Source organism: Globicephala melas, chromosome 13, assembly GCF_963455315.2.
Source record: "Globicephala melas chromosome 13, mGloMel1.2, whole genome shotgun sequence".
Classification (NCBI taxonomy): domain Eukaryota; kingdom Metazoa; phylum Chordata; class Mammalia; order Artiodactyla; family Delphinidae; genus Globicephala; species Globicephala melas.
The window spans coordinates 87697664-87724956 of record NC_083326.1 but is presented as its reverse complement, the minus strand read 5'-3'; the positions used below and the strand labels follow the sequence as shown (position 1 = coordinate 87724956).

General features: G+C 43.3%; 1 protein-coding gene across 7 annotated transcripts in view; it reads right to left on the bottom strand.

The window, feature by feature from the left end:
* Window positions 1–16204, bottom strand: part of PIWIL1 (piwi like RNA-mediated gene silencing 1) — a 30915-nt gene extending 14711 nt beyond the window's left edge. For 2 of the 7 annotated variants that reach the window (XM_060311118.1, XM_060311121.1), the window contains exons 1-10: window positions 16119–16190; window positions 13899–14009; window positions 13405–13492; window positions 12946–13057; window positions 6572–6697; window positions 5864–6078; window positions 5360–5481; window positions 4215–4295; window positions 3368–3565; window positions 2816–2927 (exon numbers count right to left, since the gene is read on the bottom strand). In XM_060311118.1, the coding sequence (XP_060167101.1) occupies window positions 2816–2927; window positions 3368–3565; window positions 4215–4295; window positions 5360–5481; window positions 5864–6078; window positions 6572–6697; window positions 12946–13057; window positions 13405–13482 (1044 nt within the window). In that variant the 5' untranslated portion in view covers window positions 13483–13492; window positions 13899–14009; window positions 16119–16190. Of the gene's footprint in view, window positions 1–2815; window positions 2928–3367; window positions 3566–4214; window positions 4296–5359; window positions 5482–5863; window positions 6079–6571; window positions 6698–12945; window positions 13058–13404; window positions 13493–13898; window positions 14229–16118 lie in introns of those variants that run through there. The other 5 variants (XM_060311119.1, XM_060311120.1, XM_030860929.2 and 2 more) reach the window with 5 other exon arrangements.
* Between the last annotated feature and the right edge of the window lie 11089 nt (window positions 16205–27293).

Genomic DNA, 27293 nt, shown 5'->3' with positions numbered 1-27293 from the left:
CATGCATATCTGGCCTCTGCCCCACTTACCTATGCCACTTACTCATCGCACTGCTTTATTACGGGTCTATTAACAGTCACCCTGCTTACACGTCATTCACTTGGGTACATACACAGGTAGAAACGTGGTAGTAACTTCAAAGCGTTCCTATTCTCTGCTTCACCAAAGGGCTTTCAATGCAGTTCTTAATTACAGAGCTGTGGGATTTCCCGCCCGTTCTTTTAACCTTTTCCCCTACGTATGAAAAACTAGCACTTTCATTTGTTCAATACTACTGTTAAACCTTTTCTTTTTAAAAGTGATGGACCATGGTCTTCCCTTCCAAAGGCCCTTCTCTCCCACTGAGTGCTTCCTAGACATTATCTTCAATACACAAGAACTAAGCCATCACTTACTACTCAAACTCCATTTCTGCTAGGAAGTTCTAAGAATACCTTGATTCTTTCAAATATTTCAAGCCCACCCCTTTGGATTAATTAGATCTACTAGACACCTTTACCCCTGGTTGTGACAGACATCTTCCCTGAGGAAGTTAACCTAAGCTGAGATGTCACCCTAAGAGTCAAGCGTGCAGAGCCAGCGCTGGCAGGCAGAGGGAGCCCCGTGGCTGGATAAGGCGGCTGGGCAAGTGACAAGATGAGGACACATAGCGGCTACATCATTCAGGGTTTCACCGGATAAGGAAAAATGTGCTTCCTAACAAGACACAGGAGCAACAGGAAGCCACTTAATTACTTTGGGTAGAAAGTGTAACATCAGATTTGTATGAGTTTTGAAATGGATCAGAAGTATAAGAAATGAAAACTACGAGACCAGCTGAGTGAGAGAGAGAAATGGGGCCTAGACAGGAGGTGGCGGTCACTTAGAAAAGGAGGAAAACGAAGGTACTTCAGATAAGCAAGGTAGGGTGATAGGGTCTGACAATTAGTTATACAAGGTAAGTTATACAAAGCATGGTGATCTGAGGTTTGAATTATCCATCATTCACCTGTTCATGCAAATACCTGAGTGCCTACTTAGGCACTGGGGCGTATATAAAGTCCCTGACTTGGTGGAAGTGGTGTTCCCTGCTCTGATGAAGAGCGCCGCACAGGGCCAGGTTAGGGGGATATCACATGTTCAGTGCTGGTCACAGGTAAGGCATCTCTGAGACATCCAAGTATTCGGAACAAGTAGGTTGAGGCATGCCTAGGGCTGGAGATAGAAGCCTGAGAATTGCTAACACGTCATGTGTGAAGTCTTCACATGGACTGGAGATCACCTGGAGAGTGTACATGTACAGTAACTGGGGAGCTGACGCAGAACCCTTAAGTATGCCGGCACTTAGAAGGCCCCTTAAGGGAGAATAAGCAGGCGTGTGAGATTCAATACTGGTCAGAGGAGGGGAGAATCTCCCCTGACTTCGCTTCAGGTTTAAATCAAACTTTCAACTGTGTCCTCTTTATATCTGCTGTTGGTATATACCAATTATTCCCATCTCTGATCATGATTATTGAAATGAACTACAGAAAAATGCCAAAATTCATTTCTCATAGAAACCTCTGACACCCAGAAGAATCTAGGTCAAACATGGTTGGATTCCTCAAGGAGTTTTCAGAGGCTGAAAACAGCAGTAGGGAAATCAAGCTGAAATGACCCTTGGCCTGTTTTCATTTTGCCCAGAGTAAGACCAGTTCTTAATGGGACTTCTCAGAGAATCCTTTTCCTCCAGAGTGGTATCTGATCTTCTCACTCACAGGAGAGCAGCTGAAGATCAGGCAACAGTAGATATTCAGGAAAAAGACATTTCAAAGGTCACTAGTCGGATGTGTACTTTTGACACAAAATATAAACACATAATAGTTCATTTACTCCACTTTTTAGAAAAAGGAAATAATCTAGAGAAAGTAGGAAAAAATGAAATAAATTTTAGCCCTTCAAAGACAGGTTTTAAGATTTTAATTAATGTGTTTTCTTTAAATACTTTTCCTGCACGTTTAACAGAGCACATCAAATGGGATGAGACCTTCTAAGGATATAGGGGCAGATCTGCTTCTCTCTGAACGCTGCAGCAATGTTCCGATGCCTTCCTGGAGAAACATTTTATTCTCTTCTAGTCAGTGGCTGCTCTTTCTTGCTATTTGTCTCTCGTGTCTTTGTCAGTTTAGTGATCACTGTGCCAAACAGCAAGAATCATCTTTATAAAACTGGGGCTGGGGGCCACCCAATAACCTGATCTAGCCCACATGAGACAAGTCTGTCTCACTCTGTCAGCATGTAAAACAAAAGTAAGAGTTAACCCATCTGCAGATTTATCACAACGGATGCTAAGGGTTCAAAGATCTCTAGCCCACGCCGCCAGATGAAGTTTAAAAGAAGTGCTGGCTACAGAGTAAGAGACAGTATATGCTAAACTGTTAACTTGCACTGTTTTCCTACTGGTCCTCCACGTGCTGAAGTTCAAATGTAACCTTGTATTCTACTGCAGAAAAGGAACCAGGACCGGGCACAGCTCATTTGCTAATGAGCTAACTATGCCGTGACCGCCTTAATAACATTTATAGACAGCTTCAAAAGCAACGTGTTCCATATGCACACCTGTTAGAAAATTCTACTGAAGATGCTTCAGATTTCTCCTAAGGTCTCAGCCCTTCCCAGTACGAAGATAAGAGTGCACAGTAGCACCTCACCTTCCTGTAGAGATTTCTCCTAAGGTCTCAGCCCTTCCCAGTACGAAGATAAGAGTGCACAGTAGCACCTCACCTTCCTGTAGAGATTTCTCCTAAGGTCTCAGCCCTTCCCAGTACGAAGATAAGAGTGCACAGTAGCACCTTACCTTCCTGTAGTACTCTAAGAAGCTGACTTCAGAGCCGTCGGCTTTCCTGAAGGTGCTCTTTGGATTCTGGTCCCAGTCAATATCGTCTATTCTGTATGTTTTATTGTTATACCTATGGAGTTGAGATTTTATTGGTATTTGATTAAAATATGTAGAAATGTTATTAAAAAGAGGGGCTAGACACTATGTACTCTCTAAAAAATAAAATTTCAAGTCATTTGGTAATATACAATATTATGGAAAGATAAAGGGAAAATAATTTCTTAAAGGCTATGCTATACACTAGATGGATGGGGAAGTTAACTAAACTATTAGAAAATAAAGTTAAAACTAAAAAGAATAGAAATCATTGGCTATTTCTCCTTTTAAGATGAGTATATTCCCCCAAAACTTTTGCTCTTGAGAAAAAGGTTATAAATATCCCTCCCCTGTTTTTGTGCTATTCCCACCTCTCAACTTAAACCCTACTTTCTCTCCATCTAACATTATAGGACTAGAAAGCCTCAATATCTTCAGACTTGTAAAATTATTTTGCATTATTAAAAGCCTTACTTGGTGAGAACAATTAAACCTATCAGCTCTTTAGCAACTTGTTCTTGAAATTTATGTTCTTCAGTTTGATGAAACAAGTTGAACATGAAATCTAAAACAGTTTCACTTCGAAGGACTTTATGACTGACATCAGTGCAAAGCATGATGTTATTTTCATACTGAAGAATAGAAGTAGTGAAGCCAGGCCAAATCACCAACCTGTCAAAGACGATGAATGCCATGAAGTGACCTCTATGAATATCCAAACGTGTTTTGTATGTATCAAGTTATGGTTTTCACATTTATTAACTGGGTCAATAGTACAAGTCTTTGAGTACATTTACTTAGCTTCAGGTTTTACAGGGTTCCAGATAAAGACTGATCTTTTTAAGATCTTCAACAATGAATGTTTATAATAATATAATAACTTTATAGGTTCCATTTTAAATTTAATATACTAACTTTATTAAATTTTATTACTTATATTGATCTAAGACTTGAAAAATCTAATTGAAAGCATCTACATTTATTATAATAAACCTAAACCACTTGAGCTGCAATCCTGATACACTGCAGTAACTTTTGAAGCAATCGTCACTAGCTGATGAATTTTGTTACCTGAGAGCAAATACAAACTTTGTGTTGGATAAGTCTTTATGCTTTTCCCCCATGACAAATAAATATCACATGATTTTTTAAAATCCAAAAATTCTGGGATGTCTCCTTCATTATTTAAGCCAGGTTAAATGTCCACTTCATGTGATGGGTACCACTAGCGGCCAGAGTAAATCTGATCATTTCAAAACAGCATCACTATCAAAGTTTGTGATTAAACCTAAGGAACAGAAACTTTCCACTTCATACAAACCTATGATTTGGAATATCAATCGGGTCACTTGGGTTATAATAATTCCGTCCAATCTGCTGCAAATTCATCATCTTTAAAAGCCTAGAATTTGAAAGGTCAGAATAGAGAAATGAATATTGGTAAGTGTCTCTGACACTACAGTCACAATGGCATGTTGTTTAGGGCAGGAGTTGGCCAACTATGGCTCATAGGGGGCCACATCCAGCCTACCTGCTGTATGGCCTAGGAACTATTTTTTCTTTTTACATTTTTTTAAAGGTCTGGAAAAAAAATCAAAAGATTAACGATGCATGAATTATGTGAAATTCAAATTTCAGTGTCCATCAGTAAAGCTTTATTGGAACACAGCCATGATCATATATGTCCAATGACTGTTTCTGTGATCCAACAGCAGAGTTGAATAGCTGAGACACAGACCACATGGCCTGCAAAACCTAACATGTTTACTATCTGGTCCTTTGCAAAAAAAAGTTTGCCAACCCATCATTTACAGAAAAATAAATCTTCCATTACATTAATTCAAACAAGTATCCACCAAAATGGGTCAGTGACAAGTTATCTCATGACCAACTTAGGTAAATTACAAATCCAAGAATTACGTCTCACTATGCTCACGCCAAGCTCAGGCTCATCCAGATTGCTTCCCACTCAGCAGGAGGACGGCAGGGGCGGGGGGCCTTCACAGAACTTGTGCCCAACAACTTTGGGTTTGGAAAACACAGCACCCACACTGAAAGCCAATCATGGAGCACGCACTATACGTGTCCTACGATGGAAGAAGTAAATCGGAACGGACCTAAACCCTGCCCTGCTTTCTGAACTGGCACCCCCTGTGGGACAGAAGGAATATAAAGTTAAAGTGCTGAGAGAACGTGTGCTCTTAACATAAGCTCAGATGGGATCTGAAAGATCTAATCTCAACACAAACAGGGAAGTGAAAGACATGACGCTCGCTTGAAGCAAATAAATGAGACTTACACCAGTACACCGCACCTAAAAACGATTAAAACTCAGGGTAACCCAGTGATCCTAGCCAACCATTGTAAAATCTATGTACTAAGTATACAGGTACTTATTGTACATGTCTTTCAACTTCTGATTATGTTTAAGATTTCTTAATACAATGTTTAAAAATGCCAACATACCTCCTGAAAATAATATTATAGAACTGCAAACAAGTTGGTGATGTGGGCGGGAGCTCATTTGTCAAGGTGACAGTTATCCTCACATGCTCTCCATTTCGGGTCTGACTAAAAACTTCAGTAACCTGAAGCCAGAGTGGTGGAAAACCAAACTTTTAATTTTGTTAAAATAGGGCCAATCACATAAGCCTGTTGAATAAGGCAACAGTGAAAAGTATGGAAAAGTTTCAGACTAAAAAAAAAAAAGAATGCCTATGAGAAAAGAGTAAGAGAATGGGCGTGAGAAAAGAGCAATCAAGTGCCTTCTTATTACTTGACTGTAATCGTTAAGTCACTCAGGTGGATCTGAGGATGGTATAATAATGCCAAATACACCCATGGGTGTATTACAAGTCCTAAGAGACAGGAGACCACTGGGGTTTCTCTAAAGCTACCCCAGACTGTGGCAGTTTAGCTTTGAGGTAGAACTCCCCATCTCCCTCTCCCCAACCCGACAACTGAAATAACCTTGTGCTGTAGTCTTTTAGGTAAAAATAATATCGTTCCATCAAAAGCATGACACCTTCCAATTAAATCTTCATGTTGAAAAAGAAGAGCTGAGCGGAGTCTTCTGGCTTCCATCAACGGGTTATAGTCAACGTGATACTGATATAAGGCCCATTGGGGACGGGATGTCAATCGAAAATGGTTAGTGCTCAGCCTTACTATAGTACCTGAAGAACCTGTAAAAGTCAGTCACATTCAATTAATGAAATAGCAAGTTTATTCCTCCTTGAAATCTTCACTGCCATGACAAGGCAGACACAGTTCTGTAAGCAAGGGGTTAAAAGCAGCGGACAACACAAAAGTCCTCAGACATCTGACGCTGGAGACTGTTCCACTTAGGTAAATTACTAAAAGCATCCATTTAGAAATAAATCCTCCCTAGACTGAGTAATTTACAACCGAACCAATGAAATCTCTTTACAGCAAAGAGCTTTAAAAGAAAAAAGTGATCTATGTAATAAAACAACATTTCAGTGCAGCTAACGACATCTATAACCTATTTCAAAACCAAAAGGGAGAGAGGAAAATGCACAAGCCATCCATGCAAAATCCTTGACCAAATGTGCTCCTTCACCCTAGTAATGCATCGTACAAATAAATACCGAAATTAAAGTGCCTCAATTCACTGTCCTGTGCACTTGAAAACTGTCCTCTTAGTAATTAACCTACCTGTTTTTGATTCTTTAACATGATCTAGGTTCTGTCTTGTATTCACACCAAGATCATGAAAGTCTCTACGACGACCTCCTCTGTCTGCTAATGATAACTCGTGAAATCCAGCAGATATCTGGAGTTCTTAAAAAAAAAAAAAGGAAAAAAAGAAAAAAATTATACATCTAAGTAATATGCAGCATGAAATAAAGCATGACGATTCCCAAAGTACTCTACTACCTGAAACCCAAAGGCTCCTGAGGTGCTAGAGTGTAACAATCCCATCAGAATGTTTCAGGTAACTGCCAGCCAAAGGAGAGAACAGCTTCTCAGCCATAACCTCTTCCGTGAAGCCCTTCTTGTCACTGCCCTAGGCAAACTCAGCTCCTTCACAAGACATGTATACCTCTACAAGATCAAGACAACTGGAGTGATTCAAGAACTTAGGAGCACATGTGTATTGACTGGGTAATTATTTTTCTGTCTCTAGGTCTGATAACCACCTGTGGGCCTTAATATCAGTATTTTTCACAATTTTTATGATGTAATTATAGCTGTAGGAATTGGTAGTTCATATGATTTAAATGTGCAACCTGAATTAGAAAACGTTAAGTCTAAAATGTAATTTCCTCACTAATTTCCCTTACGGACCAGCAGAGCAGATGGGATGGGCCTGTGTATATCCTGTGGTCATGACACACATCTACTGGGATAGGTTAACCATCAGTTCATGCTTACTTGTAAAAGCTGTGGCTAAAATATCCTAAATTATTAAGTCCTTTAATTTGCATGAAATATATTATGAAGTATCTCATATCAATAGTATGATGTGGGCCAAAGAATGAACATGGGCTTTGTAGTCAAGTGTTAAGTTCTAGCTTTTAGTTAATAGGCATGTTATCTTGTGTAGCAGAGACTACTGACTACCCAATAACCAATCTTTCATTCTTATTTTAAAAGTTTATTTGGGGAGTAATACAGCTAAAAGACTAGAATTTCCACCTTCCTTGCAGGTAAGGAGGGCCTAAGAGACTTATGCAGAAATTACCGGATGAAATGTCAGGGAAAGCGCCACAGGGGAGTCAACAGCTGGCTTTTCTGTTGTCCAGGCCCCTAGCTGCCCATCTTGCCTGGAATCTGGATGTGATGGCAGGAGGGAGCTCAAGCAGACATTCTGAACAAAACCTAAGTCTTAATGATGGAGGTCATGGACTTGGGAGGAGAGAACAAAAAGATGAGAGCCCAGTTCTCTTCTGACAACAAATGCCAGAACTAGCCCAGAACTGCCAGCTTCTGGAGGAGAAGTAACACAGCTTAAACAAAGCATATGTTATTTTAATGTGAGCTTCAATTTCTTCACCTGAAAAATTGATTATAATAAATTTCACAGGATGTAGTAAGTTTTAAACGAGAACTCCGTTTATAAGGCGCTTTAAAGGTCCTGCTAATTGTGTTGGTTCTGGCGCCTCCTGATTTTCAGGGGCTCTGTTTTAAGCCTTTTAATATGCAACTGTTTGTATTTGTCTCCCTTAGTGAACTTTTTATCCCGAAGTCTTTCAGCTTAAGGTATCCATGGATTAATTACACTAGCAAAGGTCAGGTATTGAGTTTCTCTTAAAAAAGTATCAGTTCTGGATGTGAAAACCTGATTGCAAGTTTCTGAATATAAACAATGATGACGTTTGCTCCCCTCTCTACATATAGCACCGCTATTATTAACATTTTAGCCAAAACTTGATTAACTGTCAATCTAGAAAGATGACACATTTCAAAATGGATACAACTGGAAACCTTGCTAATTCCCCTTCCAGGCAGCTGCCAGAGCGCTTTACTAAAAACACGGATCCCATCGATCACGCTGCTGTTCCATTCAAGAGTCCTGCAATGGAGCCCTGTCCCCCTTCACAGAGTGAAAAGTCGAGGTCTCAAACAAGGGCTCATTAACGGGCTCTAAAACATAGTAGATACTTGAACATTTACTGTGAGAAGCACTTCTCAGATATGATACTTACAAGACCAGTGAAAGGCGGTAAAGTCAGGCCTTGTATTTGTGACCCTGAGTATCACTTGATCTTCACAGTGGTCCTCAGCTATAAAGATGCAATATATACCTTTTCATAGGTAGGGAACTAAGTTTCACAGAATTAAATTTAAATTCATAAGAACTGTTAAAAAAGTATTAGTGAAGATCAATACAAAGAATGTTTAGATTTAAGTGTTTCCAGAAATTTTATTTGCATTTTAATGCTACAATAATAAGGATATGTTTTTTAAAAAACAGCTTCAGCGCATCCTTTTGCCCAGAGTTTTAATTCAATGAAATTTTGCTCTGTTGAACACTGCTGAACATGTCAAATATTCTAAGTTTCAAAAGAACTGTGAAGAACAAAGCAAGAGGCATCACACTTCCTGATTTCAAGCTATATTATAAAGGTGCAGTAATCAAAACAGTATGATACCGGCACAAAAACAGACACATAGACCAATGGAACAGAATCAAGAGCCCAGAAATAAACCCAGGAATACATGGTCAACTCATATCTGACAAAGGAACCAATAATATTCAATGGAAAAAAAGACAGTCTCTTTGAATTATGGTTTTCTCAGGGTATATGCCCAGGAGTGGGATTGCTGGGTCATATGGTAGTTCTATTTTTAGTTTTTTAAGGAACCTCCATACTTTTCTCCATAGTGTCTATATCAATTTACATTCCCACCAACAGTGCAAGAGGGTTCCCTTTTCTCTACACCCTCTCCAGCATTTACTGTTTGTAGATTTTTTGATGATGACCATTCTGACTGGTGTGAGGGAGGGTGACGCAAGAGGGAGGGGATATGGGGATATGGGGATATATGTATATGTATAGCTGATTCACTTTGTTGCAGAGCAGAAACTAACACAACACTGTAAAGCAATTATACTCCAATAAAGATGTTAAAAGAAAAAGACAGTCTCTTCAATAAAGGGTGCTGGGATAATTGGATATTCACATGTAAAAGAATGAAACTGGACCCCTATCTTACACCACTTACAAAAATTAACTTGAAATACATTAAAGACTTAAATGTAAGACCTGAAACCATTAAACTCCTAGAACAAAACAAACAAAACGAAAAGCTCCTTGACACGGCATCTTGGTAATGATTTTTTTTTTTTTTTTAAGACATGACACCTAAAGCACAAGCAACAGAATAGTTGATAAACAGGTGGGACTATAAAAAACTTCTGGACAGCAAAAGAAACCGTCAACAAGGTGAAAATACAACCTGCAGGATGGGAAAAATATCTGCAAACTTTACATATGATAAGGGGTTAATATCCAAAATATATGAAGAACTCATACAACTCAACAGCAAAAAACCAAATAAGCCAATTTAAAAAACAGGCAAAAGACCTGAACAGACATTTCTCCAAAGACGACATATGAAAGACTAACAGGCACATGAAAAGATGCTCAACAGCACTAGTCATTAGGGAAATGCAAATTAAACCCACAATGCGCTGTCACCTCAGGCCTGTCGGAATGGCCACCATCAAAAGGACAACATAACAAAGGCTGGCGTGGATGAGGAGAAAAGAGAATCCCTGTGCACTGCTGGTGGCATTTTAAATTGGTGCAGCCACTATGGAAAACAGTACGGAGGCTCCTTAAAAAACTAAAACTAGGACCACCATATGATCCAGCAATCCACTCCTGGAAATATATCCAAAGGAAATGAGAATACTCACTCAAAAAGATATCTGCACCCCCATGTTGGTAGCACCATTACTGACAATAGCCAGGACATGGAAACAACTTCAGTTGTCCATTGACGGATGAATGGATAAAAGAGTTTGTGGTGCATATATATAATGGATTATTATTTAGGAAATAATAAAAACAGGAAACCCGACCACTTGTGACAACATGGATGGGCCCTGAGGGCATTATCCTAAGTGAAACCAGTCAGACAGAGAAAGACAAATTACTGTATGATCTTGCTTATATGTGGAATCTAAAAACAAACAAACAAAAAACAACCCCAAACCAAACTCATAGAAACAGAGATCAGACTTGTTACCAGAGGCAGAGGAAAGGGAAGGGAGAGTTGGAGGAAAGTGTCTGAAAGTACAAAATTGCAGTTATCAGATAAATAAGTACTAGAGATATAATACACAACATGATGACTGTAGCTAACACTGCTGTAATGACATACAGGAAACTTATTATGGGAGTGAATCCAAAGAGTTCTCATACAAGGAGAACATTTTTTCCTCTTTTCTTTTGATGGTATCTTTATCAGAAGGTGGGTGTTAGGTGAACCTAATGTGGTAATCATTTCACAATACATGTAAGTCAGACCGTCATGCTGTACGCCTTAAACTTAGACAGTGATGTGTGTCAATTACTTCCTCAATAAAACTGGGTAAAAATAATAAAAGCAAGTGACCTAGAGGTGAGTTTTGGAGTCACTGGTTTCAGCACTTGACTCCCACTCTGGATTTATTCTTGTCATTTCTGGCCTCTGAAGATTTTCCAACTCTCTAGCCACATCAGATGAATTTTAAAAAGTTATTTTAAAATTTAGCACATTAAAGGTATTTAGTTGGAGGATATCTAGCCTGCTATAATGCTGGATACAGAATTCTCACTTGGCTTGTATATTTAAAACGCATGCAAGTTTCTATTATTAGAAACATTTGTAATTTACTGTGATATATTTATTCTAATAGAACAGATTGTACCCCCCTGTTCACTTTTTGGATTCAATGGGTAATTTAAAAAAGAAAGAACTGAGGCATCTAGACAAAGTGACTGGATAAAACCCTATAAATTTAAGGAGATTAATTCCCATAAAAGAATTGTCATCAGGCACTTTGAAGTCTGAAACATCCTGTAGTACCACAAAAGCAACAGACGTAATTAGATACATAAAGCAACAAATAAAAGGCCCCTTGTCTTCTAATAGATTCTTCAAATGAAGCACTATTAACCACTGATGCATTCTTCCCCCAAATTTTCTATACAGAAAATATATACACACACATAACACGTACTTACTAAAAACACAAAGCTGTTCTACAAGCTGCTTTCATTTCAGTCAAGTTTTTACATTCTCGAAAATGGCTAAAGGGTACTCTACCGTTAGACACAGCGGGTTTTACCCTTATTGGGTAGGGGTTTCCAGGGTCTGGGTGCACTACCCTGAATGTACTGCTAATAGAAGCGTACTGCTGCTACACAATACAAAACGCCATCCAAACGTTAGCACAATCCCACGGGGAGCACAAATTCCAGTTTCACAGTTGCCAACATTGGCAAAAAGTAAAATGGAGAATAAACAGATGTTTATTCTTTTTAAAAAAATGTTTCAGTTTAATTTAAACTTAATGATAAGGCTTAACATTTTACTGGCCTTTGTATCTTTCACTGCTTTGCCCTTTCCTTTGTCCACTTGGCCAGCAGCTTGTTAATATCACAGATTCATAAGACTGCTCTGTGTATCAGAGAAATGAGCTCTTCCATCATTTCAGTTAAGTTCCCAGGTTGTCTTCTGACACTGACGTTATTTGTCATAGCTTGATTCACACCACTTCAAGTTCATTTTAGAGTCATTCATGTTTTCTTCTAATTTTATGGATTTCATTGGTTATGACTAAATATTCAGAGTACATGGAAATGTAGTGCAACGCATAAAGCAAGGAACCAGGTTTGTTTTCTAGTTTTCCCTTTGCGTCAACACTATTTTATTGCCCATTTCCCACGCCCATCCCAGGGTTTAAAAGCCAATGTGACTATATTAATTCTCCCTATGTCTACATGGGTCTGCTTTTCCTATACCAAAACCAAACTTAGTAACTGTAGCAGAATCTTACACCAAGCATCCAATTAATTAGTTTTCGCAACAATGCAGTGAAAAAGCACAAGTTTTGGAATCAGAACCGGTGTTCTGACTCTACTGGCTGTCACAACTTTGACCTCAGTTTTTGCAACTGAGAAACAGGATGAACAGAACCAACACATGTGAAAATATGTTTTCTAAGTCAAAGTTACAAATGTAAAAGTTGGTACAGCTTTGATGAAGTCACTAAAGATGCCAAGAGAATGTTCTAAAATGATTAATGCATAATAAGCAAATTGTAATCAGTTTAGAATTTGCTTTGGAACAGCCAGTGTGGGGCTCTGGTAGGCTGGAGTTCATTTCCAAGGAGGAAAGCAATCCTGTGGCCCTGCACTCAGGGGCAGGCTGCACGGTTTGCGGGAGATGCGGCTACACTTTCAAGGACTGCTGGGGGTCCTTTCTCCTTATACAGAGCTTTGGTCGCCATGCACATCTAACGCTGCCAGTGCGCACGCGCGCGCGCACACACACACGCATGCACGCACGCAGCCCCTTCACTCTCCCTTCACCTTGTGGCTTGGCTGTCGCTCCTACTGTTCCTCTCTGTCGTCCGCGGCCAACTAACTCCCCCTCGTCTGGTGGCGGCTGCAGTCTAGGCTGAATATAACCAGGCTGCTGACTCTGCAGTTATATGCAAATGAAGAACAGCATTCTTTTCACGTCAAAAGGTTACAGGTATCAGAGGCAATAACTACTCAAACAAGTCCAGGGCATTTAACCAAAACCGATCTAAATTAGTAATCAAATATTTTATCCTCAGAAAAAAATTTCTTCAAGAAGGGTCGCCAACTGAAGGCAAGCCCCAGCTTCCAATATCCACAGGACACAGAACGTCAGCTTCCTGGTTCAGCCCTTATCCCTTCACAGGACACGGTTCTTAACCTCCTTTTTGCCAGTGCAAGCCGATGAAGGATTAAGAACACTGCGTCTAAGACGCCTCCGCAGTTAGGACAGGGGAAAGCACTCACTGCAGCGGCGCCCGCGCACTGCACCGCCTCCTGACCACGAGCCCTTCCTCTTGCTCTCGCTCTGGCTCTCCCAGTCATTCTTCTTTTTCTTGAGAGGAAATAATCATGAAGACAATACTCAGTGTTCACTGTTATATTTGAGTGTTTCTACAACATTACCTTTAAACGGATTTGGTTGAGATTCTAAAATAAGCTCCCGGGTAATCCCATACTTTTCTAACCTCTTAACATACAGTCAAAGGCAATATCCCCACCTTCGATAAACTTAAGTGCTCCTGTGCTAGGTGGTGGCACTTAAGTGGAAGACCTACTACACTATTTCATTTTTCAATTGGATTATTTATTATAAAGAGATTTAGGAGGATAAAACTGTTAAGAGACTGAAGGTGCTGGTGACTAGTTCTTTCTTTCACATCTGGATGTGTAACCTACTATGAAAGAGGGCACCAATGGCAAGTTTTATGCCAGGCTCTTTACATAATTCTTATACATACGTTACTGTATCTTCCAGGATCTTCCCACAATTCCATGTGTAGCTTAATCTTTTCTACCACATCATTTATGTCCCATAATTTCATTCTTGGTGAGGGGCATCCACTTCGTCTCTAAAGAAAATCGACTGAGTCATTCGTCTCTAGACTACTCCTTTACTCTGCCTACCACATCTGATCAACAATTCTCTCCATTTCTTCAACACCCAACACCACCATGTGTAATGAGTGAGTACCTAATGCGAGCCAGGATCTGTGTCAGGCATCAAATATGTTGTTAGTACTATGTATAGAGGTTCCCCACCCAGTCACCCCCAACCACAGGGCAGAGAGCAGTATCATCAGGTTATCACCAGGAGAGACCTCAGAGCTGGACTGTCTGAACGCTACTCCTTCATGTAAGTGACCTTGAGCAAATCACATAACCCAAAACTCACGCCTTTATCTGTCAAACAGTTGTAACAACCTACACCAGCCAGGTCAGTTGTGCGGCTCAATGAGAGCACACACAAAGGCTCAGCTCACAAAACACCTGGCACACGAGAATCCCACCCATGTGAACCCCGGTGGAAGAGGCAGACAAACTACACATTCTTAAGTCTAACAAAGGAACTAAGAAGCATGTTCTTACAAAGAGGAAAGCAGAAGCTAAGTTACACACTGAAGAGGCCTGTCTGCGATGAAGCTAACACTGGAGGACTAGGAACCGGAAGGTAGGTGGTTCCATTCTTCGGACAAGAGGGGACAACCCGTGACTAAGTGCTGACAGCTCGGCTTGTCTGCAGAAAGGAAAGACGCCTAGTGTGACTGAAGTGTAATGAGCTTGGATTTGATGTTCAATTCAAGGTGAGACTACTGCAGCTTCCAAACAGGGGCAGATTATGACATTATTTACAGTTGAGATCACTCTGCTTTAAGTCAGGGTATCTTTTTTGTCTGTTTTCTCAGCTTCTGAAAGTTTTTGTTCCACGGCAAGCTTCCTAGAAAGACAAATCTAACGACACTCTCCACTTCGTCTCTTCAAAGACCTCTCTGACTTCCTAGCATGTTCTAAAGGACTAAAAATACATTAGCTCACCGCACTGTAAAAACCAACCCAAGTCAAGCAACTCCCCAAGAAGGTTCCACGATATGACCTGCGGAGGCACCAGCATATTCAATTTTTTCATACCATTATAAAGTATTCTGTATTTGTACTACGTAGACCATGACCGCGGCTATACATACGTAACTTACACTCTGAGCACACTGGCATACATGCCGGTCTCTTACTGGGGGACAGAATCAAAGTCGGAGGCCTCTGCCTTAGACGCTAGCAAACGTGGCTTTCCTCCACTCAGCAGCCATGATAAATTCCACGGTTCACTTTGTCCCCCCCGCACATCCTTTGCTGAAGCGCCTCACCCTCCTCTCTAAAATGGAAGAACCCAGCTTATCCTTTAAGGACCAAGCTGTGTGCACGCGGATGACACCAACCGCACGGCACGGGAGATCAGCCTCCCCCTCCCTCCCTCCCTCACACACACTTCAAGAGCTCCTCCACACCTGGCGGCTCATCAGTGCAGCCCCTCGCACCTAAGCCCAGAGCGGGCAACCCAGCAGTGACTGGGTGTGTGTGAAAAACCCAGTAATGAGCTCATCTGCCGCCCCAAGAGCGAGTTCTTTCTAACCAGTGCAGCAGTGTTCTCAAAGCGTGATCCCTGACGGGCAACGCCTGGAACGGGATGCCAACGCGAACGGGACCGGGGTCCCACGCCCCGCCCTGAGCCAGAAGCCCGTGCTCAGCAGGCTGCAGGGGCTTCTGATGATCGCTGAGCCCGAGGACCCCGGAGGACGCTACCCACGGCATCAAAGCCGGGACGGGCAGGACCACCCCATGCCACCCGCTGCACAGGTGCGGGGCTCAGCTGCGTCCTCCCCACTTCAGCATCCCCCAGGCTGGACCACAAGCTACCCCACCACCTGGAAGTGAGAAACCCAGCTGGTGCTCAAAGGTACCGCACCAGCTACAAAGGACGTCCGGGTCAAGTCGACGTCCTCCCCGGGGGCAAGGACACTAGCGTCCACCCCAAAAGCGCAGCCGCTCGCCGCTGCCTCCCAGCCCGCCCGGCCACCCCGCCCCCACCCAGGCCCAAGGAGGGCAGAGGCCACCGCAGTCCCGGCCGCCGATGCGCTGAGCGACCGCACGGTGGAGGCCACCCCTCCGCAGGGCCGCGGCCTCACCAGGCCCACAGGCTGGAGCGAGAGAGGAACCGCCGTGCCAGTCCGCAGCAACGCCCTCACAGGACCCTCCGCCTCGCCAACGCCCCAGCCGCACTAACAGTTGTCGCCGCGCTGCCAACGGTTATCTCACGCCGGATCCCTCCGCGCCGGGACTTGAGTCTTGGCGCCCCGACACGGGACCAAACGGACCTCGGTGCCTCTCGGCACCACGGAGCCGCGCCGCCCGCTCTCACCTCGCCGTCCGCTGTGGGCGATTGCGGGGCGCGGGAGCCGACGGAAATGGGCAGGGTCCTCTTTTTCTGGGCGGATGGACACTGACTTCAAGGGGTAAACTGCCCCGCACGTGACGCCCAGCTAACGGCGAGGCGGGTGGCGGCCCGCGCTGCGTGCTGATTGGCTGCTGCGCGGATGGCGGTTTCAGTGGGGCACAGGCAGAGGCAGGGCCAGATGAGCCCCGCCCAGGCTCCGCCCCTGCCTCGCCAGACCCCGCCCACTCCTTGCCCGAGCCTCCCGTTGTACCTGGAGCATCTGTGACAAGGTGTGGACGAGGATTGAGGTGTGCTCGGCTCGTTCCTGCTCGTGGAGCAGGTCTATGCACTCAGCACGCCCTCGGTAAACCGTGAAATTGTGACCAAGTGTGTGTTTTGAGGCCTACTGTTTAAAAAAAAAAAAAAAAAAGGACTCAATTTTGGGCTGACCCCTTAAAAGATAAGGTACTTCATTTACCAAATAAGAAAATGAGATTTGAATTTTGCCCCCAAAGAAGTAAAACTGCATTCTAGAGCCAGAATGCCAGCGGGTGTGTACCTACGCATTTAACCTTCCACGTCAACACATTTGGGTGCTGAGGGCATGGTGTTCCTGTGGATGACAGTGGTTCTCAAACTTGCCCTGCATCAGGGTCACCTGGAGGGCTGGTTAAACCACAGATCGCGCCGCTGCCTCCGCTAGAGACTCTGAGTCAGCAGGTTCCATAGGTGGGACCCACTAATTTGCATCTCTGACAAACTGCAGAAAATGCTGATGCAGGTGGTCCAGCGTCTGCGCTGATAGCAGAGGCACTGAGCAAGCTAGATGCCCTTAACAGGAGTTAATTTCCTCACTGGGCAAAAATCAACACAGTTAAAGCTGCTGTAAATATTGTAAAATAGAACGGAATTATTTGTCAGGCTGGGAAGTGGGACGGTTGGTGACCAGGTGACTAGTGAAGTCCAGTAATAATTCAATAACTTCTTTATAATGGGGGGTGGGGTAGTGCGTCTAGGGACTGGCTTTAATAGGGCGTTTATACAGCAAAAATATTGTTTCTTATTCATTAAGAGGGTATACTTCGGCGGAGGCGGGGGTTGGAGAGGGCTGCAGTCTCATCCGTGAGCTGAAAGGAACAGGCTGGATTTCAGTGTTTCCCACAGTAGCTTGATTATTAAAAAATCCACTGGGGGAACTTCTGAAAACACACACATTCCCAGGTAACCCTGATTCTGTAGGTTTGGGCTGGCAGCAAGGAATTTTCTTTCAACAAGTAACACCAAGTGATTCTTATGCTCAGAGAAGTTTGAGAAATGTGGGGCAAGCTCTGTGATCCTGACATCTCCGATGCTTAAAGAATGGGGAGGGGGAAGGGGAAGCTGGGACAAAGTGAGAGAGAGGCATGGACATACATACACTACCAAACGTAAAATAGATAGCTAGTGGGAAGCAGCCGCATAGCACAGGGAGATCAGCTCGGTGCTTTATGACCACCTAGAGGGGTGGGATAGGGAGGGTGGGAGGGAGACGCAAGAGGGAGGTGATATGGGGATATATGTATATGTATAACTGATTCACTTTGTTATAAAGCAGAAACGAACACACCATTGTAAAGCAATTATACTCCAATAAAGATGTAAAAAAAAAAAGAATTCATGAGAAAAGGCAAGACACTTGAAGCGAGGAGTAGTTTGGAGGGAGAAATGGCCTCACAAAGGTTTTCACCTTTTTTTTTTTTTTTTTTAAGGGCTCAATTTGGAATACAATATGAACTTTAACTTTCCCAGGGAGGACGTAAAATCTTAGTAGAAAGATGTTCTGTGAAGTTTTGCCAGCAGATGGCGCAGTAGAACAAGAAATATATCTTTACAGCCTCAACTCAAAGTAGGGGAGAAAAATATCGCAAATGGACATTAGAGGGTAGAAGTGACACTTTTCCCTCTGTTTATTTTCTCTATATGCCTGATACTTCTTGGAACTGCTGAAGATACAGTGCTTGTCTGAAATACCACTGAGCGTCTTGGTGTGTGCAATGTATGAAACTGTTTTCTAAAGAAGTGAGACAGCAGACGGAGGCAAAGCCCATCATTCTTCTGATGCTGCAAACATCACATCTCACAAAGCTCACCTAAAACTTAAAAAAAAAAGCTCAGAGAGAGAAGGGTTGGGAAATTTTGTTTCTTTTAGGTTTCTATGTTGACAGCACGACCAGGACCCCAGTGGCATCAGTTTGGGGAACAGCGATGTATGTGTCTGCTTCTGGAAACTGGAAACGGAACGGATGTAGGTTCTCCTCCCAGGAGCTGGGTCAAGGGGGCGAATCAACACCGAAAGTGAGCAGAGTACAAAAAATGTTCTGAGTGCTTGGAGGGAGGGTGGGTTGGAAGATGCTTCGTGGAAACGATGCTGTTAAAGTCTTGAATGGGGTTTGCAGGGAGCCATGGGGAAAGTACGGACAGAGTGTGGTTAGGGAATTGCAGCTGGTCCAGCAGGAGTGATGGAACATGTGATGGTGATGTGACAGGTGATGCCACTGAAGGGACAGACCAGGTTCTAGAAGGTGAGTAACAAAAACGGAACATCCTGACTGCTGGGTGCACCCTGCTAGCTGCTGTGAATAAAATACACTCTGTCTTCTTGTTGATGATGCTAAGGCCAGACCATCTGGAATACACATCAGAGGTGGGCCGGTCGCCGAATAGGAGGAGAAGCAGCAGCTGTAGCAAACGAGAGCCTAAACAACAGTACCTGAAAAGGTCAGTGACTTCTGGGTCCCAGGCCATCCTTACCAAGAGGAATGAGGTACCAGATTTGCTGGGTCTAATGAGATTTCATTGTGGTTGTTTGTTTTGTTCCGTTGAGGGGAAATTCACATAACATAACATTAACCATTTCACAGTGAAGAATTCATTGCCATTTAGTACATTTGCAGTGCTGGGCAACCACACCTCTATCTAGTTCCAGAGCATTCTCATCACCCCAAAATAAAACCCCGTTCCTATTACATCGTCACTCCCCATCCCACGCCCCGCACCTTTCCAGCCCCTGGCCAGCATGAATCTACTTACCGTCTCTATGGATTCATCCAGTCAGTTCATTCCATATAAATGGAATCACATGTGGTCCTTTCGTGTCTGGCTTCTTTCACTCAGCATCATGTTTTCAAGGTTCATCCATGTAGTAGAACGTGTCAGCGCTTCATTCCTTTTTATGGCTGAATAATATTACATGGTACAGATAGACCACCTTTTGTTTATCCATTCATCCACCAAAGGATGGGTCTAATGTTTTTACAGAGAAGCAGGAACCTTTGTGGATTCCTGTTCAGCTCACGGCCATTAAGTTCATGACAGCTGCTCTGAAGAGCTTTCCAGTAGAAGGAAACACAATGAGAGAAACAGACAGAAAAATCCCAAGTTAGTTTAGGTACAAATTGGTAAATATGGTCTTGGTTGATGGTGGCAGGTACGTCAGAAACTGCTGGCTGGAAAAGAAAGTTGGTCAGTCATTGTGAGTCCCAAGCGCCACATGCAGGAGTTTTGTCGACCGTATTCTGTAACCCATCAGCTTCTGAAATTTTTAAAGCCGAAAACCACATAATCAGAGCACTTTTTGACCTAGTTCCTTTCATTCCAAGATGGCAAAACCTCTTAAAAATCATAATCCAGACTTTTTAGGTAAAGTGATAGATGAAGCCTTTGAAAAAGAAAAAAAACTCAGAGCAAATTACCGTGAATTCTTCAACCGTAATTTTCTAAAGCAATTGTCCCCTCCCTTCATATTTATCTTGGTTCTGATCTGGTTCTGTTGAATTACAGAACTGTCCAGCTTCTCACCTCCTTAGGTACCTGACCTACCCAGAGGAGCAGAATGGAAAGGTGGGTGTGTGCCCCAAGGTACACACACACACGTGCACACACACACATGTACACACACCGCACACAAGCACATACGCACACACACAAGCACAAGCATGCACACACGTGCGCGCGCGCACACACACACACAAACACACACTGAATACCTGGGGATATTTATTGTAAGGGAGGGCGATGGGTGAGGCCAGAGTTTATCTGTTTTCTAAATTCAAATTTTTAATGAATATCACAGTCTGGCCACAGGTGGGATGTTTTGGGGTCGGGAAAAGAGAGCACTGACCTGGGTCTACAAAACTGGCCCGATTCTGTTGTAAGGCGTGGCCCTGGGCACCACTTAAGCTCTCTGAGTTTCCTCCACTCTAGAAAAGGGGGCGTTGGCCTGGACCAGCGCTTCTCACAGTGCCGTCTGTGGACTAGCAGCTCCACCTGTGAGTTTGTACAAAATGCAGATTTTCAGGCACGCCCTGCACAGACCTGCTGAACGGGATCCTTGGGACGGTGCCCGGGGCTCTGCATTAACAAGCCTTCCTCGTGATTCTGTTGCCACTTACAGCTGAAAGGTGCTGGCGTGGGAACAGTGCCCTCGGTGGTCTCATCTTTGCTTCCAGGCTCCCCCAAGTGGTTAAAAATTTTCTAACTGCCCAGCTTTAAACCCCAGCAAGTTTCTCGGTCAGAGTCAGTACCAGTAGCCCCCAGCCCACAAGACGTCCCCCACTCACCTCTGCAAACAACCTCACCCAGCCACACTGGCCTTTGGGGCCAGACATGCCAAGCTCAGTCTTGCTTGGGGCGCTAACCTGGTTCTTCCTTCTGTTAGGGGCACCTGCCTCCAGGAGGGACTGGCTTCCTCTCTCATCCAGGTCTTTGTTCACATGCCCCATCCTCAGAGGGCCCTTCCCTGAATACCCATCCACAGGGCCCCCCTCCCCACATAGTCACTCTCCAGTCCATTCCTTCATCTGCTACCACAGGGCCTTTGCACTTCCCATTTCTCTGTTTGGAAGCTCTCTCCCCTAGATTGTCACTGCTTTCCATACAAATGTCCCCTGCTCCCAGGGCCCTTCCCTGAGTGTCCCTCTACCCACCTCCCATCACCCTAACCCTCACGCTGCATATCAGGTCCTAGGACTCTGTAACAAATTACCACGGACTTGGTGGCTTAAAAACAGAGAAATTTATTGTCTCCCAGTTCTGGAGGCCATAAGTCTGAAATCAAGGTGTCGGTTGTCAGGGCCACGCTCTCTGAAGGCTCTAGGGAGGAATCCGTCTTTGCCTCTTCCAGCATCTGGTGGCCCCACATGCTCCCTGGCTTCTGGCTACCTTGCTCCAGTCTCTGCTCTCTGTCTTCATTTGACTTCCTTGATTGTGTCCCTGTGTCCTCTCCTCTTGTTAGAAGGATACCAGTCACTGGATTTAGAGCTCACCCTAAATCCAGGATGATTTCATCTCGAGATGCTTAACAAATTAATTAAAGATACTACTTCCAAATAAGGTCACATTCTGAGGTTCCTGATGGCCACGGATTTTTAGGACACACTATCCTACCCACTACATCCTGCTCTATTGGTTGTCAAGGTCATTTGTTACCTGACATTACCGGCTTATTTATTATTGTCTAGCCTGATAGAATAAAATCTCCATGAGATCAGGGAATGGGCTGCATCCACACGGATATTCCCAGTTTCCACAGCGGTGCTTAGCACCCAACAAGCTTTGTAAGAATCTCCGTTAACGAAATAATGAATGAATGAATAAATGAATGAATGAGCTCAATCCACAGTCCCGCCCTTTACTCCAACAGTAGCCAGACCCTGGTGCAATCACTCCTCCCACTGTTGCCCCCGTGCCCTCAGCATCTCCGCTCTGTGGTCCTTCTTCCAACAGTAGGGATTTCAGCTCGGCATCGTCACTGACCATCGTGTTCCCCTTCCTCCTGGCTAATTCCACCTGCCTCCCCACTCTGGGCTGTCACGAACCTTCACAGTCTCCACAAGCCCCCCCCCCCCCACAGTCCTTACCCCACTGGGCTTTCTACTGCTCCAAGGAAGGTGAGGTCATGGCCATGAGAGCTGAGTGTCAGACTTCCCTCAGCCTCACCCAGCTGAACCCTTTCGTCTGTGCTCTGGGTCCCCCTTCCTGCTGCCTCCACGATTTCTCTCTATCACAAGTCCTCACTTTTATCCTCAGCTCTCCTCTCTACTGGGGCTTTCTCCTTGGCGTGAGTCTTCCTCATCTTAAAAGCAAAGCAAAACAGGGCTTCCCTGGTGGCGCAGTGGTTGAGAGTCTGCCTGTCAATGCAGGGGACGCGGGTTCGTGCCCCGATCTGGGAAGATCCCACGTGCCTCGGAGTGGCTGGGCCCGTGAGCCATGGCCGCTGAGCCTGTGCGTCCGGAGCCTGTGCTCCGCAACGGGAGAGGCCACAACAGTGAGAGGCCCGCATACTGCAAAAAAAAAAAAAAAAGCAAAACAAAAGAAAAGAAATCCCTACCGCTGCTCCTTTCTCTTTCCCCTTCTCCTAGTCCGACTCCTTGAAAGAACTGTTCTTTCTGGCCCATCGCCTCCCGTCCACTTGTTACCCTCCCACAGTATGATTTAGCTTCTCTAAGAAACCTTGTTTCCGAATCCAGTGGACACCTGTCGGACCAACCTGTCTTCTCGGTACCTTTTGAGAGGGATGCTGGCTCCGTCTATCCTGACAACATCCCACCTTGCCTCCTCTGATCTGGGTTCTCTTCCTCCACTCTGGCTGGTCTGTCTTTTTTTTTTTTTTAATAAATTTATTTTTTTTTTATTTTATTTTTGGCTACGTTGGGTCTTCGTGGCTGCGCGCGGGCTTTCTCTAGTTATGGCGAGTGGGGGCTACTCTTCGTTGTGGTGCGCGGGCTTCTCATTGCGGTGGCTTCTATTGTTGCGGAGCATGGGCTTTAGGCGCGTGGGCTTCAGTAGTTGTGGCACGCGGGCTCGGTAGTTGTGGCTCGCAGGCTCTAGAGCACAGGCTCAGTACTTGTGGCGCACGGGCTTAGTTGTTCCACGGCTTGTGCGATCTTCCCGGACCAGGGCTCGAACCTGTGTCTCCTGTGTTGGCAGGCAGATTCTTAAGCACTACGCCACCAGGGAAGCCCTGGCTGGTCTTTCTCTGTATGATTCATGCGAGTTTCTTCTTCTGCCCGTCTCCTAAATATCAATGAGGACCAAGGTTCTCAATATATGGCCCCCAGGTCAGCAGTATCAGCCTCACCTGGAACCTGTTAGAAACGCAAGTTCTTGGATCTCACCCTACAGCTGTTGAATCAGGAACGCTGGGTGGGGGGCCAGAAATTTATGTTTAACCAGGCTTCCAGTTGATTCCAATTCACCACATAGTTTGAGAACCACTGGACTGACCAGTGGGCTAAGGGGTTAAGCTTACCACCTTTCTCAGTCTTTTGGGGTGTCTCACTCTTTTGGGGTACCATGACATCAAATGATCTCTTCAGCTTCATGAAGTCTGTGTCAAGCCTGTGTTCAGCCCCTGAGCTTTGTATTAGTATATTCTAGTAGCAGTTACTCTGTCTGAACTAATCCTGTCTTCAGTTGCTTTGGCAGTGGTCTTGTAAGCAGGATTTGCAGGACAGCTGTAGGAGGTAAGGAAAGAGCTTCTACTTATAACTATTTTTTTTAATAAAAAGAGAAATTAAACTTTAATAATGTTTAAGATGTAGATGACACTGGTGCCCTCTGGGGTGCCTGTATCTCTACGTGAGGCACCATATGCAGGGGGTGACAGACATCCCATCTCCCGCCTGTTGTCAGACTATTTTGATGGGCTGCAGCTTGTGTGTGGCCCGGCGGGCAGCGGCTCGGGTTACATTTTCCAACTCTCTCTGAACCAACCCTCACGAATTGCAAAAGCAGCTTGAAAAGATTACTGCAAAGAAACCATGGGTGGTAAAAAAAAAAAACCCAATGAAAAATGCAAACATGAAGGATCATGAGAGATTACTATAAGCAACTCTATGCCAATAAAATGGACAACCTGGAAGAAATGGACAAATTCTTAGAGAAGCCCAACCTTCCGAGACTGAACCAGCAAGAAATAGAAAATATAAAGAGACCAATCACAAGCACTGAACTTGAGGCTGTGATTTAAAATCTTCCAAAAAACAAAAGCTCAGCACCAGATGGCTTCACAGGCGAATTCTATCAAACATTTAGAGAAGAGCTAACACCTATCCTTCTCAAACTCTTCCAAAAAATAGCAGAGGGAGGAACACTCCCAAACTCATTCTACGAGGCCACCACCACGCTGATACCAAAACCAGACAAGGATGTCACAAAGAAAGAAAACTATAGGCCAATATCACTGATGAACAGATGCAAACATCCTCAACAAAATACCAGCAAACAGAATCCAACAGCACATTAAAAAGATCACACACCATGATCGAGTGGGGTTTATCCCAGGAATGCAAGGATTCTTCAATATAAGAAAATCAATCAATGTGGTACACCATATTAACAAATTGAAGGAGAAAAACCATATGATCATCTCAATAGATGCAGAAAAATCTTTCGACAAAATTCAACACCCATTTATGATAAAAACCCTCCAGAAAGTAGGCATAGAGGGAACTTACCTCAACATAATAAAGGCCATATATGACAAACCCACAGCCAACATTGTCCTCAATGGTGAAAAACGGAAAGCATTTCCACTAAGATCAGGAACAAGACAAGGTTGCCCACTCTTACCACTCTTATTCAACATAGTTTTGGAAGTTTTAGCCACGGCAATCAGAGAAGAAAAGGAAATAAAAGGAATCCAAATCAGAAAAGAAGAAGTAAAGCTGTCACTGTTTGCAGATGACATGATACTATACATAGAGAATCTTAAGATGCTACCAGAAAACTACTAGAGCTAATCAATAAATTTGTTAAAGTAGCAGGATACAAAATGCACAGAAATCTCTTACATTCCTATACACTACTGATGAAAAACCTGAAAGAGAAATTAAAGAAACACTTCCATTTACCACTGCAACAAAAATTATAAAATACCTAGGAATAAGCCTATCTAAGGAGACAAAAGACCTGTATGCAGAAAACTGTAAGACACTGATGAAAGAACTTAAAGATGATGCAAACAGATGGAGAGATATACCATGTTCTTGGATTGGAAGAATCAACATTGTGAAAATGACTCTACTACCCAAAGCAATCTACAGATTCGATGCAATCCCTATCAAACTACCAATGGCATTTTTCACAGAACTAGAACAAAAAATTTCACAATTTGTATGGAAACACAAAAGACCCCAAATAGCCAAAGCAATCTTGAGAACGAAAAATGGAGCTGGAGGAATCAGGCTCCCTGACTTCAGACTATACTACAAAGCTACAGTAATCAAGACAGTATGGTACTGACACAAAAACAGAAATATAGATCAATGGAACAGGATAGAAAGCCCAGAGATAAACCCATGCACATATGGTCACCTCATTTTAGATAAAGGAGGCAAGAATATACAATGCAGAAAAGACAACCTCTTCAATAAGTGGTGCTGGGAAAACTGGACAGCTACATGTAAAAGAATGAAATTAGAACACTCCCTAACACCATACACAAAAATAACCTCAAAATGGATTAAAGACCTAAGTGTAAGGCCAGACACTATCAAACTCTTAGAGGAAAACTATATGCCAATAAAATGGAAACCTGGAAGAAACGGAAAAATTCTTAGAAAAGCACAACCTTCCGAGACTGAACCAGGAAGAAATAGAAAATATAAACAGACCAATTACAAACACTGAAATTGAGACTGTGATTAAAAATCTTCCAACAAACAAAAGCCCAGGACCAGATGGCTTCACAGGCAAATTCTATCAAACATTTAGAGAAGAGCTAACACCTATCCTTCTCAAACTCTTCCAAAATATAGCAGAGGGGGGAACACTCCCAAACTCATTCTACGAGGCCACCATCACCCTGATACCAAAACCAAAGATATCACAAAGAAAGAAAGCAGGCAGAACACTCCATGACATAAATCACAGCAAGATCCTTTTAGACCCACTTCCTAGAGAAATGGAAATAAAAACAAAAATAAACAAGTGGGACCTAATGACACTTAAAAGCTTTTGCACAGCAAAGGAAACCATAAAAAAGATGAAAAGACAGCCCTCAGAATGGGAGAAGATATTTGAAAATGAAGCAGCTGACAAAGGATTAATTTCCAAAATATACAAGCAGCTCATGCAGCTCAATATCAAAGAAACATAAAACCCAATCCAAAAATGGGCAGAAGACCTAAATAGACATTTCTCCAAAGAAGATATACAGATTGCCAACAAACACATGAAAGGATGCTCAACATCACTAATCATTAGAGAAATGCAAATCAAAACCACAATGAGGTATCACCTCACACCAGTCAGAATGGCCATCATCAAAAAGTCTACAAACAATAAATGCTGGAGAGGGTGTGGAGAAAAGGGAACCCACTTGCACTGTTGGTGGGAATGTAAATTGATACAGCCACTATGGAGAACAGTATGGAGGTGCCTTAAAAAACTAAAACTAGAACTACCATATGACCCAGCAATCCCACTACTGGGCATATACCCTGAGAAAACCATAATTCAAAAGAGTCATGTACCAAAATGTTCATTGCAGCTCTATTTACAATAGCCAGGACATGGGAGCATCCTAAGTGTCTATTGACAGATGAATGGATAAAGAAGATGTGGCACATATATACAATGGAATATTACTCTGCCATAAAAAGAAATGAAATTGAGTTATTTGTAGTGAGGTGGATGGACCTAGAGCCTGTCATACAGAGTGAGGTAAGTCAGAAAGAGAAAAACAAATACCGTATGCTAACACATATATATGGAATCTAAAAAAAAAAGAAAAATGTTCTGATGAACCTAGGGGCAGGACAGGAATAAAGATGCAGATGTAGAGAATGGACTTGAGGACACAGGGAGGGGGATGGGTAAGCTGGGAAGAAGTGAGAGAGTGGTATTGACATATATACACTACCAAATGTAAAACAGATAGCTAGTG